Source organism: Camponotus vicinus, unplaced genomic scaffold, assembly GCF_025532165.1.
Source record: "Camponotus vicinus isolate PSW18456_S1 unplaced genomic scaffold, iyCamVici1.0 SCAF_14, whole genome shotgun sequence".
Lineage (NCBI taxonomy): Eukaryota > Metazoa > Arthropoda > Insecta > Hymenoptera > Formicidae > Camponotus > Camponotus vicinus.
In genome coordinates this window covers 1,893,046-1,913,197 of record NW_028141950.1, presented here as the reverse complement: position 1 = coordinate 1,913,197, position 20,152 = coordinate 1,893,046, and the positions used below count along the sequence as shown (strand labels likewise).

The window sequence follows — 20,152 nt, the reverse complement described above, 5'->3', positions numbered from 1 at the left end:
AAATGCGTAATCGACGACAGCTCGCTACGGTTGCGTTAATATTTATATAAGTTTCATACATGTATTATATATTGATTATCTTTTTTCATTAACTCTTTAATTGTGATACCTTAAACTGCTCTTTTGCAATTGCAGGCAGGCAAATAGAAACGTACTACGGTATACTACAGTTATGATCAATCAAGATTAATTATTTCTATCTATATCAGCATCATATCTGTTATATAATATAACAGTGAACAACTTTAATCATTTATCATAATTTCAATATCAGCTAAATGCGTATATATTTACGGCATTCGCAGCTAGGATTAAAAACACAACAGATATGGTATAATAAAGGTATATAATATCGTCTTAAATACATATACATTATTAAACTAAATTTCTACAATACAATGCCAGGCGTATATGTAAAATGCCAAATTCTTATTTCTTGTGTTTTAGTTCATTATACTGCTATTGCTCCGTGATACAAATATAGCGAAGCAAGTAATCCTCCGTCGAGGCAGCAGTCACTGGCTCCACCTATAAAGGCGACAGAGCCACGCGGTCGGGTAGAAAGACCGATTCCCCGTCGCCCGCGCGCGCTTTTCGAACTCGAGCTTGGCTCAAATTACCTCGCGCTCGAGTATCGTACGGCTCAATCTCGCGTGTGCTCCCGCGACTGTCTCCACGCAACAGGCGCGGCTAGTCGTCGCGTAGCGCACGCGTGTCGCGAGTAATCCCGCGTCTCGCCAGCCGCCGAATAACGGCGTTCTCTCTCTCGGTGTGTCACGGTGAATCGCCAATTTCCACCCGAAGAAACCAACGGCAAGTCTAGGTATCGCGTTCCCATAAAGTCGACGGACATAGGAAAGGAACTGGATTCTCCCGTGCAGCGCTGTGTCCTGAAAATCGATAAAAAAGAAGAGGGAGAAAGGGTTCACAATCAACAGGGGATGAAGCACGCGAGTCCGAAGACGATCGCGCGCCAAAACGGATGCTGTATGCTCCGAATTTGACTCGACAACAGCGTCAACTTCTCGAGGAGAACAGCACGCATTTCTTTCCTCGAGTATGTTATCATCAAGAGAGCATGCACCGATCTTTCTATCGCATCAGTTTTCTGAGCAGTATGGTAAAATTTAAATTAGAGTAAGATACGTAAAAACAGGAAGATGCGCTTCGATGCCTCGTTCATTATCCGAATTTTAGGAGGAGGCGTTGTATCGATCCTCGCAATGCGTGGGCTGTACCTCCTGACATCTGATTCGTTGCGTTCGTCAGACGGAAATAGAAGCGCGCAGATAGAATCCGGGTGACAATGAATTTGCCATGGCGACCGCGCAAAGTCAGTGGAGGAGGACAAGGAGGAGGTGAAAGAGAGAAGAGCGCGAACGCGGGATATTTACTCTATCTCTGAAGATGCTAGATTCTGAATGAGAATTGTTTGTCGCAAAAATTATTCCTTTCGCTTTTTACTGCCAGTTTTTATCGAATAATATCAAAGATCATCCAGACAGAATAAAACGAAGCGAGATAATGATCTACTCAAGATCGCTTAAAATACTACTACTCGAGAGAAAGAAAAGAGAGAAAAAAAGAGAGAAAGAGAAAAAACATGACCTTCGCGCGATTTTATTGAGGACATTCAACGAAACGCACACATGCTCGTCCATGAATTCGAACGTAATTTTTTGTTTCATCCACTTAATCATCCTTCATCTCCCTCTTTCTCTTTTTCCCCCTCTCTCTCTCTCTCTCTATCTTATGTGCGCTCTACCCTTCTCTCGCGCGCTTTTCGAACTTGTGGCATAAACGTCACACGCGCGCGGCTCTCCTAACCGTCCATACACCATGCTATAAAGAAGCAACTTTATACCGCACCGCCACAGTCTCGCGATCGTCGTCGCGTCGCGCGCAACCGAGTCCACGTTATCCGGGAGCACGCGTAATCGCGAGACACGCTCGTTTAGCGCAAAATATCACGATTGATTGTCGCGACGCGAGCTCTAACAATCCTTAGTGAATCGTCTCAATGGTACGCGAGCACTCTATTTCTTCGTGAATGACTTAGAATATTGTCTGTGCGATAGAAATATTAATATGTACATGTACGAAGCGCTGAAAGAATAGATCAAAAAAGTCCTGACATAGAAAGCAAAGAAGAAAAAATCTTAGAGTTAAATTTTTTGGAATTGAGAAATTCCAAAAAATTGAGAAAAAATCTTACAATTAGAGTTAAATTTTTTGGAATTGAAGTGCAATGTGTTTATTCGTACCTTGAAACAAACAATAAGTGTACATTTTCCTTGTTTGAGTTCATTAATATGCGGTTTAGCAGTATGTGGGAGGATTAAACACATGTCTATTTGGATCGAATTATCATTCGTATGGCTTTGATCTATTTGGACTTGCACAGATGTTTTTGCATAAATGAAAGGTTTTTCTTTCTATCGCTTGACATAAAATCATCTTATGTAACTTGTAGTTCACCTTAAAATAAATCTATCCATTTTTTATCTATATAAGTATCTATATAAATCCTAATATATTATTTTATCTTGCATATCCTAAAATAAATCCATCGTACATTTACAGAAAGATACTTAATTTCCTTCAACTTGAATTATTATCTATTTTTCATGATGGGAAATTTTCTTCATATTTTCTTCGAAAAATTAAAAAAAAGACAAAAAGATAACAAAAAAAGGTATAATAAACGTTCACGAAGGCCATACGAATATTGTGTACATTTTGATTAACGAATGCATGCGAATAATTATGGATTCGAAGGTTATACGAAATTAATCGCAAACGAGGCAACAAAATCAGGGAGCTTAAATTTAAAGCGAGGGGATCGTAAAGGGACATTTTAGGACCTTTCATTACTGGTCGTTTCGCGCTTGATTGCATGTTATACGTTAAGGTGTAACGCCGAAATAATCAACGGTCGACGAAGCGTGAATCGTATCGGTACCAGTTATTCTGCACGATTAGTTCACGAGTCGATCTTTCCTTGTGTCATAATTAAAGCTGTCAAACCGCTTACGCGCCTCGTAACGTATCCAAGTCTTTCGTCTCTATCATCTCTTCCGTTGTGATGCTAATGGAATCGGCTGCGTGTTATACGCAAATTTGCTTAATAACAAATCACGAATAAATTACATCGTACTAGAATTAGCTACTGTATAATTTCGTAGTGCAGTTATCACGAATTATTCTGTTTATTATGGAATACATATCGTTATAGGGAATATCTATAATTTTGTTACGATTGATTTATTATATCCTATTAAATCAACAGCTGTTTTATCTTTTTATCCCGTTGATAAAACGTAATGTATTACATAATGGATTACACATCATGTGTTGCATTAATTGCGTTGCTTACTATTCATCAAATGACTTATTCAAAGATTCTTATTATGATTAATGACTTATTAAAATATTACATATATATAAGCACGAAAAAAGAAAGAGAAAAAATTTAAAAAAAGAGATATTAATGTTATTTGATTAATTTGACAATTTTATTGACAAGTGTCATAGCATAACGATCGACATCTGTTGCTGGCGCGTAACGAAAAAGCAAACAGCAACAAAATCAAATTATGTATGCGGATTTTTTGCATTGATGAAAAGTACGTATTCTCGTTACGTGTTACGTAAAAAAACATGGCAGCGATTACTGCTTATTAACATCGTGCGCGTTTGATCACAAGCCGTATTACAGCGTTGAAAATAAATGCAAAAAAAAACGTCGATAAGTATAGAGTGTGTACGGGTTAAAAAGCTCGTAATATCAAGATTCAATATGTATCATTAATATTATAACGCGTCGTTAATCTTCTGTGTTGCAGATAACAACAATAACTGCTCATTGATCGACAATTTGACGAATATTAACATTTCCAAGTTTCTCGCATCTCATCGACCGTCTCTGTCAAATTCGCCAAAGTAACTCGAAGGAATCGTCCCGTCAAAAGTAACAATAAGCGAGTTTCGCTCCGAAAAAAAATAGAAGCAAAGAGAAGACGGTGGGAATTCGTTTGAATGAGGAAAGGCTCGTTTTCGCAGCGAGATCGGACGTAGCCGAAACAAGAGAAGAATCGCGTCAGCGGCGGATCGTAATCGAGTGGACAAGCAGCCGACAAACAATAGGGAGACCTGGTAGCGGCTTCCGATGGGGTCGTAACCGCCGTACAACGCGCGTATTCGTATATCGTGATGATAGGCTAGCCGGTAGCGGCAGGAAGAGATCGTCGTAGGGGGAGATCCATAGCCATAGCTAATCGTACCACCCAAGGTGGCACAGATTGAGAGCCCCATCAGCATACATCCTCTCCTAGCTAACGAGATACCCAGCATCCATCCAGTTTGCACGCGCATCGACGACGGTGTTCCATACGTATCAACTTTCCCGGAAGCGTCCCTCGGACAATCGATCTGCGATTTAATCCGATTCGGCAAATCCTGCGTCCGCTAATCGTTAAATGGAAATTCGCTCGTAATTGCAGTGAGAAAAAAAGAAAGGGAAAGAAAGAGAAAGAAAATCGATCAGGATTAACGTTTTAATCGACGTTGAAGCGCCTGCATCTGCACGCATCCTCGACCTCCTTTTCTTATCGTCCTTCATCTCTTCTCATCCCTCTCGACTTAATAGGAATTAACGAAGGGCCGTCGTACATCACTACCACAACGTGCGTTTATTCGCAAAGAAACGACGACGCGAAAGGGATAAAAAGAGGGAGAGAGAGATATACAGAGATTTGCTCTTAGTGCCCCTCGACGATCCACAACTCCGGTGATCCTCTTCCCCACCGGGCCGCTCGCCGCTTCCGGCTAACTGGAAGTGACGCTCTATGTAAACGGTTTTGCCGAGCGACTCTCATTGGAACGTACAGGACATAGGAAGTACATCATGGAAGTAGCGAGCGAGTTGTAAGTATGATCTCTGCATGCGAACTTTTCTTAACGATTGTCTTACAAATTATTCGACTTGAATAGGAAATTTCTGTTCGAGCACTTACGTGCTTATTATTACGATACTCATCCGTGTATCTTTCTCGAGGAGCAATGTATTTCTATTTCTAATGATGCAATTAATTTATTTGAATTATATTGGATTATTACGATGAGCTATCGGCGCTAGACGGCTGATACACGACACGTGTATCGAATAAACTTTGCCCTCTGCCATTTGGATCTTACGTGACCCAGTTTCCTGCGGAATTTGTTGTCTGGACCCATTAAAAAACTCATGCAACGCAATTTTCGATAACAATTCTCCAAGAGAATCCGCAATTTAAAAATAACTATTACGTATATGATATTTGATTTAAACATATTTTTAATTCGAAATACATAATGTATTTTATTCTTCTTAAATTATTTTACAATTGACTTTTCCAAGCTTTTATACACATTATAATATATTTTTAATATATTGATAATAATTCTCCAGAGAAGAGAATCCGCAATTTAAAAATAACTATCACGTATATGATATTTGTTTTAAACATACTTTTAATTCGAAATGTATAATGTATTTTATTCTTCTTAAACTATTTTACAATTGACTTTTCCAAATTTGTATACACATTATGTAATATATTTTTAATATATTGATAATAATTCTCCAGAAAAGAGAATCCGCAATTTAAAAATAACTATCACGTATATGATATTTGATTTAAATATACTTTTGATTCGAAATGTATAATGTATTTTATTCTTCTTAAATTATTTTACAATTGACTTTCAAGCTTTTATACACGTTATATAATATATTTTTAAATTTAAACAGGTGATTATTATCGCACGTTTTTACATCTCTATACGTGTTTATTTATCGATAGTCACATAGGAAAATATGAAACACCTGTATCGATATGTTGAATTTCATGTCTCTTATTCTTAAATGATGTTTTAATCCTGTTAACAACTTACGTAAGAGAGACTCGACTTCAATTATTTTTTCCAACGACTCATTGTTATTATCGAACTGTAAATAAAAGAGGCGAGTGATTTATTCATGGGAGAGAAATTAATGGCATATCAATTTAACTTAATTATCTCTTAAATGCATTGAAAGTTATACACTTTTGAGATAATGTCTTGGAACTTGGCGCATATTTTACAGCAGTACTTGTTGAACTTGTCATAATCGTTTACTCCGCGAGTCAGATGTGTGTAGCGAAGAAAATATTGCAGAGATTAGAACACGAACATTATGGAAGGAGGATATTTATCTTACATTATATCACGCGTTGTATGAAAATAAATACATAGCATGACATGTCGATAGTTTGGCATAGTTCCGCAAGGTCCGCAAAGTGTACGAGAATTAAAACGCGATACAACTTTATATGCAGGATGATCTTGAAATTTATTGTGATTTGCGCCATTAGAAATGCAAATGCATATCGCACTTTAACGACGCCATGAATGGAAGCTACCCTGTATATACATACATATATATGCAGTTGTGATCCATTATGTGCCGCGTCGTATATCGCATTCAGCGGCAACGGGATTCATTGGCACAGAATTCCATAATGGCAACAGCGGTACTTGCCGACTACTCATTAAATCATTGTCAGACTCGTTCTTAGTGATAAGAAACGGAGGGAGAAGACGGTTGCGCACACAGCGCTTAAGAAAAATCATTGTTAATTGCGTGATTAGACTGTCCACAGATGCAGCCTCCGCTCTATCTGTCAATTAGCATCCCCGCGTATGCGCTTTCGAACATCTCTCCAAAAACAAAATTACAAAAATTCCATCGTGAAATATCATAAATTGTTTAGATTTCATCTTTGTAGCCTTTTAGAATACAAAAATATAGAGATAACTCTCATTTGTCAGACTTGTATAAAGAGACTATCGCGATAAAATATTTGCTTGAAAGACAAATTAATTATTAAATAAAAACGAGATAAGCTTGAGACGCATTCGATGGAAATGTGCCAATGAAATATATTGTCGCATATGCGAAAGTATATACATAGCAATCGCGCGTTTGTCTTTATTGCTGAGATAAGGGAATACAATGATTCGCCTCTATCGTTCGAAGCGCTGCAACTGCAAATTTGTCTTGTATCTCGTGCATCGTTGAGATCGACGGAATTTGATTAAGCAAAATAGGCGTGCCGTCTATCTTGTCGCATAGCGTGGGCGATTTTACCAACGGATTTTATTAGCAGAGAATTATTTGCTTTTAATGAGCTATGCGACGTATCGACCCGGAATGACAGATGTTTTCCATCATTTCTTGGTCTCGTCGACAATCTCTTTCGACTTTATTCATCGCGAAACTCTACATCTTTCGTTAATCTCTTAATCTTTCGTTTTCATCGCCTAATCGATTACATGTCACATGATATGTGTAACACGTGTAGAATCGATTGTTACTGTAGTAGCATGCTAATCAGGCAAGAAAAAAAAAATAGAAAGGTTGCGCGATAAACAAACATACTTTTATCAAAATTTTTGTCTCTTGATTTTATGACGTCAAACTTTAAGGCAATGAAATATGAATATTAAGATTACATAGGCGCGAAGGGAATCTTTTTCATGACGTTGGTCTTTCGAAATACATGCGAGACAAAGACACATCGTAAATTCTACAATTGTGTCAAGTGCAACTTCTTACATAAGTGTATTCAACAAGTTGTTTGCCGGAGATAATTTTGGAACTTTCATCGAAGCCAACATCGTACATAGTGTGACATTGAACATTCAGCTCGCACGCCGCGTGTCACTGTTATTCTACTCCACAATTCACAGATGCCAATTGATATTTACTGTAACCGTATCTAATTTATTTATGCGGATTTTTGCACGCGAAAAAATTAAAAATTTCGAGCGTATGAAAGATGATGCGAGAAAAAAGAACCAACGTCATTACATCTATTTTTAATCATGCGTTTTTAATCATCTTTCGCGCTGATCGTTTGCGTACAAGTTTCCCTAAACATAGTTGCCCTACATATTTTTCTCACTTCCGCAAAATGTACATGGTTCTACTTGATACGCTCAAAAGCCGTAAAATTTTCATTTCCCGACACGTCATTTTGACGTCAACGAAAAAAAAAAACGATTCCAATTGACCGTTATACGAGACTATTGAACACGGCAAGATGATACCATTTAACTCGGTATTTAGCGCAATTCACGAACGCGTCTATTAAATGTAATGTAAAACCGCGAGAGAGGAAAAAAAAGGCGACCCGTGCCGGAAATGTTGAAGTTCGGCGTTAATTCTCAGGGACGATTTTTTCTCATCCGCCCGCGACACGGGGTTGTTTTTTAATGATCGCGTGACACACGTGTCGCTCTCCATCTGTGAATAACGATACACGCCGAGTTTCGTCATGCTATCGACAGATTAACTCGCACGTTAAAAGTCATCTCGCACTCGTTGACCTCGATGTTTTCCATTCATCTATCACTCGCTAGATTCAAAATTCTCAACACGGAAATTTAACGCTTCCTGAAAAATATCACATTGCGAAATTTAACTCTGAGGAATTTATCGCCACGTTCGGTCCAAAAGTCTCTTTCGTTGAATCCGATATTTCTGTAGTATTTATTATTTAAAATTAACGATAAGATAAAAATATCGGTCAGTAGGGCACGGGAGGCCGCGCCTTACATTAAGTATCTGAATTAGTTTGGAACTTTAACGCGAGACGAAAACAATAGCCCCATCGACGAAACGAACCGTGACGATCGCCCACGCATCAAATTTATATCGTATTTTTTATCGTTACATTAAGCTCGGGAATTTATCATCGAGATGATCTCTCTTTTCTCTTCTACCTCATTAACACGAGTCACGAGACTCATTTTGATAGGCGCGTGCAATATTCGTCAATAGGTGCCGCGATTGTTTGCGATTATGTATAAAAAAGTTGATGCATACGAGATTGCTCGAAAAAAACTTGGCAAAGATTAGTGAGTTTAAAAGTTCGACAATCTATACACGTTGGCTTCGATAGTTTTTCTTTTATGCATGATTTTTTTATCGGCAAAATAGATAGATTATTGATATCATCAAATGTTAATGTTGGTAGCATCACGATGATCATCAGCATTAGTGTCAGGACGCAATGGCGCGCTTTCGTATGAATAGCATCGAATACACAGATAAACCATTACGTCTTATGCCGATGACGTAACCATGGTTGAAAAATTTACGTAAGTGAGTATCCCTGACCGGTTTTTGGAGCGACACGTGTGAGATCGAGATTTTTATTCGACGGTATCGGCAAGAATGATTTTCATGAATTTAAGGCAGAGGATCGACAGACTGTTTCCTGATAAATCTCCTTCCAATTTGCATGCGGATTATCACGGTTCGCTTCTTTTGGTTATTGCCTTTTGCGTATCTTGTGGCGTCATATGTATGTGTCGAAATCGCGTGGGACGAATTTTACGCTCCGATTTCTCTGTCATTCGATAAGATCGAATTTCAACAGTCGAACGACATGTATGATGTATGTATTCGTCACATTATTGAATACGGAGAACGCGTAATCATCTATTAATAATCAAAGATTCTTCTGTGCTCTCTCTCTAGTCAGCACAAAAAGCGATTACTAACGATCATGCGAAGTAGAAATACAAATTAAAATATTGGCTTGTAATAAAGAATGATAGTAAAACAGTAATGCTTCAAAGCAATAACGAGCTTCTCGAGCTTTGTAGCAATTTCCAGAGATACAACTGCATTTACTAATCTATAATCCGCAATAAAGTCGTAGCAGTAAACAGAATAATAGTAAAAATGCGTTCTTGTGTAATTGGCTCAAATACATAGCAGCGTTCGATAAATCATTATCGTGCAGCGTAAATAATAGTTGATCCGATCATAATTCGCAGAAGTGTAATTTCTCGTCTAATGCCAATCGCACATCCAAGTATAACGCGCGTGGGTGTCGTCGTGCATTGTCGCGTAATGCAACGCAGAAGAACCGATCTCTGTTTTGACAATTTTTTCTATTACTTAATTTAACATAAATCTTAATCGGTTGTCATCATCATAATTTGTGTCTATTTTTTCGAAACGTCGTATCTTCTTTATGACACGTTATTTTACGCGCGATTTTCCATATAATTATTGTATGATCCCTGCTCTTGTGTGTGTGTGTGTGCCGAGATTTATACACGCTTCGGAGAATCGAAGAATGAAGCTTGTCTCGATTTCTATATAATAAATGGTTTAAAACAGTCCGCGGCTGAGCGTGAAGGAAACTGGTGATTTTTAAAAAGTACAGGACTCGATAAATCTTGACTTTAAAGAACTATTTCCAGCAACGATCTTGCACGAATTATTCGGGAAACTGAGTGTAAATCGAGTGTTAATATTAGAGTAAACAAGTGTTAATTAGAGTAAAGTGTTAATTAATAAAACAAGTGTTAATTATTAAAATAAGTTGTTTGTGGAAATAAGAAAAAAGTCACAGAACAAAAATATTCCGATTTCCGGAATTTGTTTAACGATTCCAAGATATTAATTTCATAAAACAAGTTTTTAAGTTTACATCTTTTTTACAGTTTTTATTTTGTAATTTCGGTTGCACGAGTATCATGAATGCTGATGGAGTAGGGTAAGCAAAATCTATTTATAATCTCGAGACGTGAGAACAAATATTTTTATCCGAATGAAACTTGAAATTTTTTCATTCTTATTTTAAATTCGCATCCTTTAAAATTTCCTTATAAAATCATACAGTATATTTGCATTAGTTTTTATAAAGTATCGCATAAGATAATAAAAGACTAAACGTTTTATCTCTATATCAATCATAAATAGCGTATGACTCGTAAAAAGAATACTAATCTTAAGACTAATATTAATTGAGATTATTAGCTACTGATATTTTTTAAAAAAAGCTACCATAAATTCTCGAGAGATTATGAAACTACGCACAATCTCTCTCTTGTTTATTGAAATAATTTCTGTCGAAGAAATATACATATATAACAGATGAATTAATATTAGAAAGATTTCCGGCATTACTGTCATTATGTATATTTATCATTGTCTGCCAACGTATACACGAAAAGTCGACATGTTGCAGAAAGTTTTATGTCGCTGTCTAGTTTTCAAGGTTTATGGAAAATATGCAAAAGTCACGTTCGTCACCAAGAAAATTATCTCCAAACACTTGCTGTTTTACGTATTACGCACTTTACGTGTTACGTGTTAGTAATCATTTTGGAATCGACGCGTCAATCACAGATAATTTTTCTTCTAAGATTACATTAAACATATGCGTATATTCTTTGACGAATAATTATATTTTGATCATTTCGGTCAAAAACTCAGGGAATTAACATATGCAATTAAAACAACATTTATACATTTTATGTACCTGAGATTAAAAATTATCAAAATCATATCGTTTATATATTTCAACGCGTCATCAATGAATTATTCGTAATGAGAAATCTTCAAAAGAGTGCTCATCATGTAATAATCGAAACTTCCACTAGTTTCATTGAAAAGTGAACGAATAAATAAAAAGATATCGCTGACACGATTTTTTTTCAGATCGCCGTTGTCGGGAGAAAACCAGGGCAAGATCAAAGAGAGGAGCTCGTATTATCCCCAAGAACCTAACAAGAGGCCGCGAACAAGAAGGGAGAAGGTGCAATCGTGTTTGAGCCATAATGCACTAACTATACTAACTGTGGGCGGTGTGGTCGGCGGCGTGATACTTGGCATAATCCTGCGAAACTCCCGAGAGAAATGGACGCCGCGGGAGATCATGTACATCAATTATCTCGGCGATCTGTTCTTGCGGATGCTCAAGAGCTTGATCCTGCCGTTGATCATTTCGAGTTTGGTGTCAGCCATCGGATCGCTCGATCTATCACTCAGCGGCAAGATCGGCGTGCGTGCGATCAGTTATTACATGGTCACGACCATCAGCGCGGTTATATTAGGTCAGTAGGAGCCTAATTCATCTCTTTGCATATTAAGAGTTGCATTGTTTATATTTCGACAATGCGAAATTTTATTTATATTTTAAAAATAAGTAATGACACAGGAAATAATTTTTTTTCGCACAAGAAGGTGGATGATCATTCCTTGTAATTTTTTAATATTAATTTCGGTCTCTAGATCGTTCACAATTTTAAGACATTCACGACTAAAGTTGCAAAGAATAGCTGTTTAATGTATTTTATCGTGTTGTAATAACTGTATATGAGATGTTTCAGAAGTTTTATTGCAAAATTAAATATAAACTGTATTATACTAGCTACAAATTAAGTGAAACTATATAATAAGTGTAGGAGAATTTTGTGTAAATTTAAGTATGATTAATTAATACGGAATGTTGAAAGAGAGAAATGCCTATTACGTATAATTGCATATCTTCTCGCCCACAGCTGAATGTTATTTAACGTTTTCAAGTAACTGAGCGTATTACCGAGGTTAAATGTTAACGACAACGCGCGAATCGCGATCAAAGGGTCTTGCCGAGCATCTCTCGCTTGGCACTGCTGTCGCGATGCGGGACAATGATACGTTTCTTGGAAATGTTGCAACAAGCAGCAGATGTCACGATCTTCGCGCATTTACATATCTCTGACGATTGGAATGTGTGCGAAGTCCTGAATTCTCATGATTCATTTCGCTTAATTAATGAGTGCGATCAACAAAAAACAACGCGACAGACGTGACCGAAAAATTACTCGGAGATAATTTAATTTGTCCGATTTTATTTTGCAACCACCAATCGAGCAAATATGTGTCTCGATTATTTTTATTGTGTTAATCTTGCGAGATTAAACCGGTTATAACTCGAAACTTTGTTTACGCGCGTATCGTTCAACTTCTTCTCTCACGTCAATCATCTTCTTCTTGCGACGTATCGTTAAACCCCAGCCGGTTAGATGATTCTATTTTTTCGTCATCATGTCATCGCACTTATCTCGCCGATTCTTCAACGCAGCAAATGCTAACGTATCTTATCACGCGTCTTTGCTCTTTCGCAAGCGAGGAAATAAAGGGAAAGAATATGAAATTAAACATTTGTAGAGGTAGTAGCGATTATTGCTTTAAATCTGATTTCAGGTATAATTCTCGTTGTTTCAATCCAACCTGGAGTTGGCAGTTCCGCCTCGGAGAGCAAAAAACCGGCACAAAATATTTCCACCATCGATACGTTAATGGATCTAGTCAGAAACATGTTTCCACCGAATCTTGTGCAGGCTTGCATCGCCCAGACTCGAACCGAGCTGAAGCCACCGGAGAACGCTAGTAATGGTAATCATTTCTTTAAATACAATATTATTATTGCTTTGGTCTTTGTATACAATATTATTAATAGTGAGCAATATCTCAACTTAGAATTGAAGCCGATCTTAAGCTTATTGTTAGACAAAATGAGTTATTCTTGCGTTTAAATTAACGTCATCTACCATTAACGTTAGCTCCCGTAGACGATTGGGAACTGGAGGAGAGAGAAGTGTCTGGCTCCAATATTCTCGGACTCGTCGTATTCGCGACGGTGTTGGGCATCACCCTCGGTAAGATGGGACCGCGGGCTAAGCCGCTGTTGAACTTTTTCGAGTCGCTTTCCGGCGCGATGATGTTGATCACCAATTGGGTTATATGGTAAGATTCGCAAATAAACATACGTTTCTTAAACTGCCTCAAATTACCCGAGATAAATTATATTAATTGCATAACATTGTTGCGTAACTGTCACGTGCTATGTCAATTCGAGATCTCCATCTCCATCCCTCGTCTCGCTTTTTCTCTAAAGTACTAAGAATCTGAAGATTATGAATATTTTTATGTGCACAGGTTATCGCCGATCGGCGTGCTCTCCCTGGTCGCCTCTAAAATCACGGAAATGAAGTCACTGGAAGAAGTAGTCGGCCAACTTGGAATGTACTTCTTGACCGTATTGATCGCCCTTATCATACACGGTTTCCTAGTGTTACCAGGGATATTTTTCGTTCTTACAAAAAAGAATCCTTACGTTTACATATCAAACATGGCACAGGCGCTCGTCACCGCTTTTGGAACATCCTCGAGTTCGGCAACGTTGCCAATCGCCATTAACTGTCTCGAAGAAAGAAATGGCATCGATTCGCGTGTCAGCAGATTCGTCATGCCAATAGGTGCTACCGTCAATATGGACGGTACCGCTTTGTACGAAGCTGTGGCCGCCATTTTTATTTCGCAAGTGCGTAAAGTCAGTCTTTCCTTTGGGCAGCTGATAGCGATAAGGTGAGTTGTTCTAGTTCGATTTTTTTCTTCTTATAGAGAAAGATATATTCTTATCCTAACTCTCTTGTATCTAATGCGTCGTTTTAGTATTACGGCAACTGCTGCTAGTATCGGCGCAGCTGGAATTCCACAAGCTGGATTAGTAACAATGGTAATGGTGTTAGACACGGTCCGACTTCCGGCCAACGACGTCTTCTTAATCATCGCGGTCGATTGGTTATTGTAAATATCATGCTTATATTACTTCTCTATTTTACTTAATTAAAATTATTTATTATTATTTATTATTATTATATTTTATTTAATTAAAATTTTAAAAGGCATTCTTAATATGTTTCCTTCATTTTCAGAGATCGATGTAGAACGACGGTGAACGTCATCGGCGATTCGCTCGGGGCAGGAATCGTGCAGCATCTCAGTAGAACCGAGCTCGCGTTACCGCACAATACACAGCAGACACAAAACGGAGCTGATTGCCATGCGACTACGTCGATATGAGTTCGTTAATCGCGACTTACGTCTCCTTGACTGACGATTACGAAACCGCCTTGCGATCGACCACCCGCGGCAAACATATCGACACTTATTGTGCGGTTTATCATCCATACAAGAATGTTGCCATAACCGTTTGAACTTTCAAAAGAGTTAGGTTTTAAGAATATAACGAATAAATGAAATTAAAATTTTAAAATTTAAAATTAAAAAAACGAGTAAACGTGGATAATAATATATTACTTGTTGCAGACACGTCATATAAGATTTTTAATTTTCAAATTTTTATAAGTTATTCTATGGAGAATATTTCAAGGAATATATAAAATATATATAGCGCAATATAGATTGAGAGAGATGGGTGTATACATTTTTATAAGTGTATACACTCGACAATACGACGTTAGTCGATGATCGCGAGATACGATCTTGTTGAAGTGTTCTTGCGTACTCAATAAGTGTTCTGTTTTTATCTTAGTATCAAATAATCGGTTTAGTATTAATTGTCCCATATGAACCACAAACACTATGGACAAAGGGAACAATAAATCTGTACCACTATTATAACGTTATATTTATGATAAATACACGCGAAATGCGACGTGTAATCTCTTTTTCAATTATTATATACAAGTACTATAACCAGGATTATTTTTAGTAGTCACTAAATGACACCCATTCCGCGACATAAAATATATATATATATATATATATATATATATATATATATATGTATACATTTATACGTAATGATAGGGTAATCAATTATGAACGCATAACTCGCGGTGCGAGTAATAAGCGTTCTTCAAGTAATTTTGGAATATAAGATGTGCTTGAAATACTAAATACTTCTTAACTTTAGTCATCGTAGACTTTGCTAAGCAATTTTGCTTGTAAAATATATAATTGTCTTCCATTTTCGCGTTTGATGATAATTACGCTTGTAAATGTACGTTGCACGTTATATTTTATTTGAGCTATAAAATCCGCAGTCTATTTTTTTGTGAATTATACATGTTTTTTCTTGAAATGCATTTATGAGATTGCGGTACTCGTATAAATTTCATGAAAAGTGAAACATTTTTATGGTTTGAAAAATCGACTTTATTATTATCTATCAAAATATCAAAGTGTTTATTATTATTTTTTACATGAAAATAAAAAAAGAATATTAATTTCATTAATAAATTAATCGTTCTTTATTTTTAAGGATATTTGTACTTTTTTTTGTTTCAAGAGTACGTAATCCTTTACTACGAATAAAAAAAAATGAAAATGTTTAGTATCTATCACACTATACCGTCGCGCGTAACATTTATATTCGCTGAGAAAATGATATTATAACAAAATTAATAATTTACAAAAGAGCATAATAAAAATAGGGAATACAACAAGTTTTAAGTCGTCAGTGGAATACGTTTAATATATTGTATGCCGACGATACATGTGAAATTGTTGACAAACTGTTACTGTACAAAAATATTTAGCAGTATTGCCACAAGTTTCATCTGTGAACAATAAATTATTGTTCGTCCAAATGTAATTGTCGATCAATCATGAATAATTTAATGCCCCCCTTTAAGTTAAGTATACAAAAAAAGGTAAAATAGGGAGACAAAATACTTAACATTAAAATAAATTAATTTTTTTTATCATTCGTTTTTATGTTAAATATCACCAAGAAATTCGTTGGGCATAAGGCTGATCCTCCCAATAGAACACTTTATTAGAGAAAATCAAAAATTGCAAAAAATTAATTGTACAAGTCGTGAGCGATTCTAAGTAAATCTGCCATTTTTCCGGCTTTTTCATACTTAAGCGGTAAAAAATGTAAGGAAGAATAAAGTAACGCGGTTCTACCAGTAACTGAGGTATCAGAATCATGCATATGCAAATAACATAATTGATCTGTGTAAGGAATCTCAAGTGACTGATATTTCGTGATATGGCGAATAGGCTCGTGCAGTAAACTGGTATCAACAAATATTTGAATATCGCGTATCTGCCCATGAACCGATTCCACACGTAGAATAAATAATGCCGATTATCGGCCAAAACATATGGGTGAACGAGGGTGTTAAAACGAATCACCGCGGTCATTAATACAACGACGCAACTGGCCAAAATCCAGTATCGGCGAAGAAAATGCAAACATGTTCGCCAATGAGGCATCACGTACGGCCACGAGAATAGAGAGACAAAGGCCGAAAAATAGAATATCTGACAAATGTGAACCGTTGCGACGTGAGCGGTACGATCGCCGATTACTATGCCTTTATTCCATACGACGAAGGCGACAAACATCAAGCACACCGTTATATAAAGAAATAGACTGTGACATTCTTCTACAATAAACTTGATAAAGGATAATGGACCCTTACGTAACTCATACATTATCTGCTTCCATAATAACTAGAAATGATTTAGAAAGAAATTTGCAAGATTAATTTTTCCAATGCTTATGATATGCGCATTAAAACTTTTTAATTTTACTTACACGAAAGTGCAATGGAGTATTGAGCACTCGTGGTGAGATTGGCTGTTCCATCTTATTATGAAATATATCTAACGCATGTTCTACAGTAAGGAAGCCAAGCCAAATGATGTTTGTTTGACGAATAAGTACAGCTATTAAACCTGTATAATATTACTTTAATTTGTTTCAACTTCAATTTTATATTTTCTCTTTCTTATGATTTATATAAATATAATGTAATTACCTGCAAATGCTGTCATTTTTGTGTGCTTACGTTGGTGTAGAAACAACATTACGAGTACTATATTTACAGATATAACATCTGTATAATAAAAAAAGCACCAAAAGTACAATGGTGGAAAAAGGGTAATATTGTAGGCTAGTGTAAGTATCAACCAATTATTCCACCGCTTTGTTTCATTAGATTTACAATTTTCTTTTAGAATATTATAAATAAGATAAAGATTTAGGCACGTTCCAAATAAATTTATACACCTTATATATGTAATATTGCACATATTAAAAGGTGATAATATCGCAGTTGTAATAAAATATAATCCTGGAAATGTAGTGATTTTTGGATCCCACTGAAAATAATTTGATTTATTTTTGAGAATTGCGCACAATACTTAAGAGCAAATCTTTTTGTGCCATGTATTACCTGCGTAAAATTCCATGCACAGTATCGTATTGTCTGTGGTATGTGAAAAGCTTCATCGATGAAATAATGTGGTTGAATACGATTGAGATATAAGAAAAGTAATATAGTACTTGTAATGAATAACGTTAATGTGGAATACATAAATATTTTGTAGTTTAGTTTCATGTAATTGAAATGAGATACGAGACTCATGATTACTTTAAAAATGTGTCCACCAATATCATTTAACCTCAATAGCTGCACATTCGTCAAATTAATACTATTATATTAAATGCATCATCACAGCAGCTTGTTTTGATTAATTTAATCTAACCTAACCAATTATATCATACGCTCCTCATTAAATTATATGTAAAATTGTACCACTGTTACGTCACACATTTAATACGATTAATATACTATATAATAAAATGTATTGCACTAATGATTAAATATTATTTTTAAAAGCATGGTAAAATCCACGCAGCATATGCTCTTGTTTACATTCGACATTTGAAAATATTGAGAGGTTATATTAGGTTAGGTTAAACCGAAAAAATTATCATTTGACAGTTGGCACCCCTACAAAATAGGCTGCGCAAGCACTGCGCGCGCGTATACAAAAAACTTCAAATCGCTTCTAGCCTAACCATCTTCACGCGATCGACTTTACTTGAATTGCATCGCGTCGCATCGAATTATGATGCGACGCCGATTTGCCCGAATGTAATTCGGGACATCGCGATGCTGTATAAGCGTCGAATGAGCACGAATTGTCAGGAAAATATGATAAATCAAATCAACTCACCGTTCATCGGCTGTTCCACAGACCGCTCCGTTCGCTCGCCTCGGGACGTCCCATTCCGATCTTGATGCGCACAAACTCACACGATATCATCAACACGAACGCGCGGGACTTTTTTCGGCACTCCCGATACTCGCTCGCATCCGATAATCATCATCAAGGGCGCGAATAACGCGACGCGACTTCGCTCCATCTTCGCGGTGACGCCATCACTGAATACCGTCAAAAACCGCTGTCGCGAGTTTCCATCGACGCACTATAAAAGTCGCGCGATCATCTTGGACACTCTCAACGCTCGTTCACTCGCGATATTCGTTTACTTATGGTTAAAAGACGCGAAAGATGCGGATGTACGACGATATGCGTAACTGCGTATGACTCCGATTCACGTATGACGTGTGCAATGGCGCGGAACTAACATGGCGGCCGGACCGGTGCGCATTAGTTTCTACGCATGGCCATTACTGCGCTCAACGTTCGCGCGACTTTGATTTTTGAATACTGTTTACGGCTTTGATTAATAGCATATAATAATAAATATATAAAGATTGAATCAATTAATCATATATGTTGGTCATATATGTAGATTTGCCCGAAGAAAGAAAAAAAATTGAGATATTTTTAGTTTTCTTTAGTAAAGGATGCAAATATCTATTCATAGTCTTGTTTTTCTTTTCCTCTTTCGCGCGATTTCGATTTAATATATAACGTAGAAAATGCACAGTATATTGGATTTATTTTTATATATTCACAACTATAATATTCGTGCGGTTATTTTTTGACACTTACAATACTCGTGACTCGTATACATATACATTGTACCTTGTTCTTGATGTTCACTTCTAAAAGACGAATAAAGAGGAAATGAAAATGATACGCAGTCTTACGTCAGCGCGGTTTTCTTCGCGATCCGTTTAATCATCACAAATTTAAATCAAAGAGAAACAATCAATTAGTAAATTAAATTACAATAGAAATGCAAAGAAAGAAAATTATTATGTCTAAAATAATAATTTAATTTGAAATACAAAATTAAAAGTTATATTAGAACCTAACTTTGTAAAAGCGCAGTAAAACAATTAAATAGTAGACAATATTCAGAAATCAAAGTCGCGCGAACGTTAAGCGCAATAATAGCCATGATACCTCTCTCAGTCTTCTCTCTGATAATATAAATAATATAAATAAAAATATAAATAGTTTAATTAATAATAATTTATTATATAAAAATATTAGTATGTTCTCTCTTTCCGCGCTATTTTTTTTTTATTTATTTATATGTCTTCTTTTTCTTTTCAACATCATTTATTTATTGATTTATTTAGTTTGCTATAAATCAGTCTTTTAAAATGCAAAACAAAATATTATAGAATTTGACTTCGGAAAAGCGCGATAAAATCGATTAAATTCAAATAATTAGCTCCGTGATGAATTGTTTAATAAATAATCAAATTTAATCAATAAATTAAAATCTAATAATTTAATATTCCGCTCGTGTAT

The 20,152-nt window shown here is 36.2% G+C and overlaps 2 protein-coding genes across 8 annotated transcripts; one reads left to right on the top strand and one right to left on the bottom strand.

The window, feature by feature from the left end:
• The first annotated feature begins 173 nt into the window (after positions 1-173).
• LOC145964753 (excitatory amino acid transporter 1) lies at positions 174-16,274 on the top strand. Of its 4 annotated transcripts, XM_083087822.1 has the most exons (9): positions 174-342; positions 448-1,057; positions 3,846-4,926; positions 11,546-11,940; positions 13,076-13,267; positions 13,435-13,618; positions 13,811-14,239; positions 14,327-14,461; positions 14,590-16,274. In XM_083087822.1, the coding sequence occupies exons 3-9, from the start codon at positions 4,907-4,909 to the stop codon at positions 14,735-14,737; spliced, it is 1,503 nt and encodes a 500-aa protein (XP_082943948.1). In that variant the 5' UTR covers positions 174-342; positions 448-1,057; positions 3,846-4,906; the 3' UTR covers positions 14,738-16,274. The 4 variants fall into 4 exon arrangements, with proteins under 4 accessions (XP_082943948.1, XP_082943947.1, XP_082943951.1 ...); XM_083087821.1 differs by lacking the exons at positions 174-342; positions 448-1,057 and adding an exon at positions 1,157-2,023; XM_083087825.1 differs by lacking the exons at positions 174-342; positions 448-1,057 and adding an exon at positions 1,213-2,023 and having other exon boundaries at positions 13,076-13,261.
• Positions 16,136-19,042, bottom strand: LOC145964754 (dol-P-Glc:Glc(2)Man(9)GlcNAc(2)-PP-Dol alpha-1,2-glucosyltransferase-like). 4 transcript variants are annotated; one of them, XM_083087827.1, is made up of 5 exons: positions 18,067-18,390; positions 17,869-17,918; positions 17,452-17,794; positions 17,229-17,368; positions 16,136-17,143 (listed from the first exon to the last, which is right to left on the bottom strand). In XM_083087827.1, exons 3-5 carry the CDS (start codon positions 17,723-17,725, stop codon positions 16,406-16,408), a joined length of 1,152 nt encoding a protein of 383 aa, XP_082943953.1. In that variant the 5' UTR covers positions 17,726-17,794; positions 17,869-17,918; positions 18,067-18,390; the 3' UTR covers positions 16,136-16,405. The 4 variants fall into 4 exon arrangements, with proteins under 4 accessions (XP_082943953.1, XP_082943954.1, XP_082943952.1 ...); XM_083087828.1 differs by having other exon boundaries at positions 18,232-18,389; XM_083087826.1 differs by having other exon boundaries at positions 17,869-18,392.
• Positions 19,043-20,152: the final 1,110 nt, after the last annotated feature.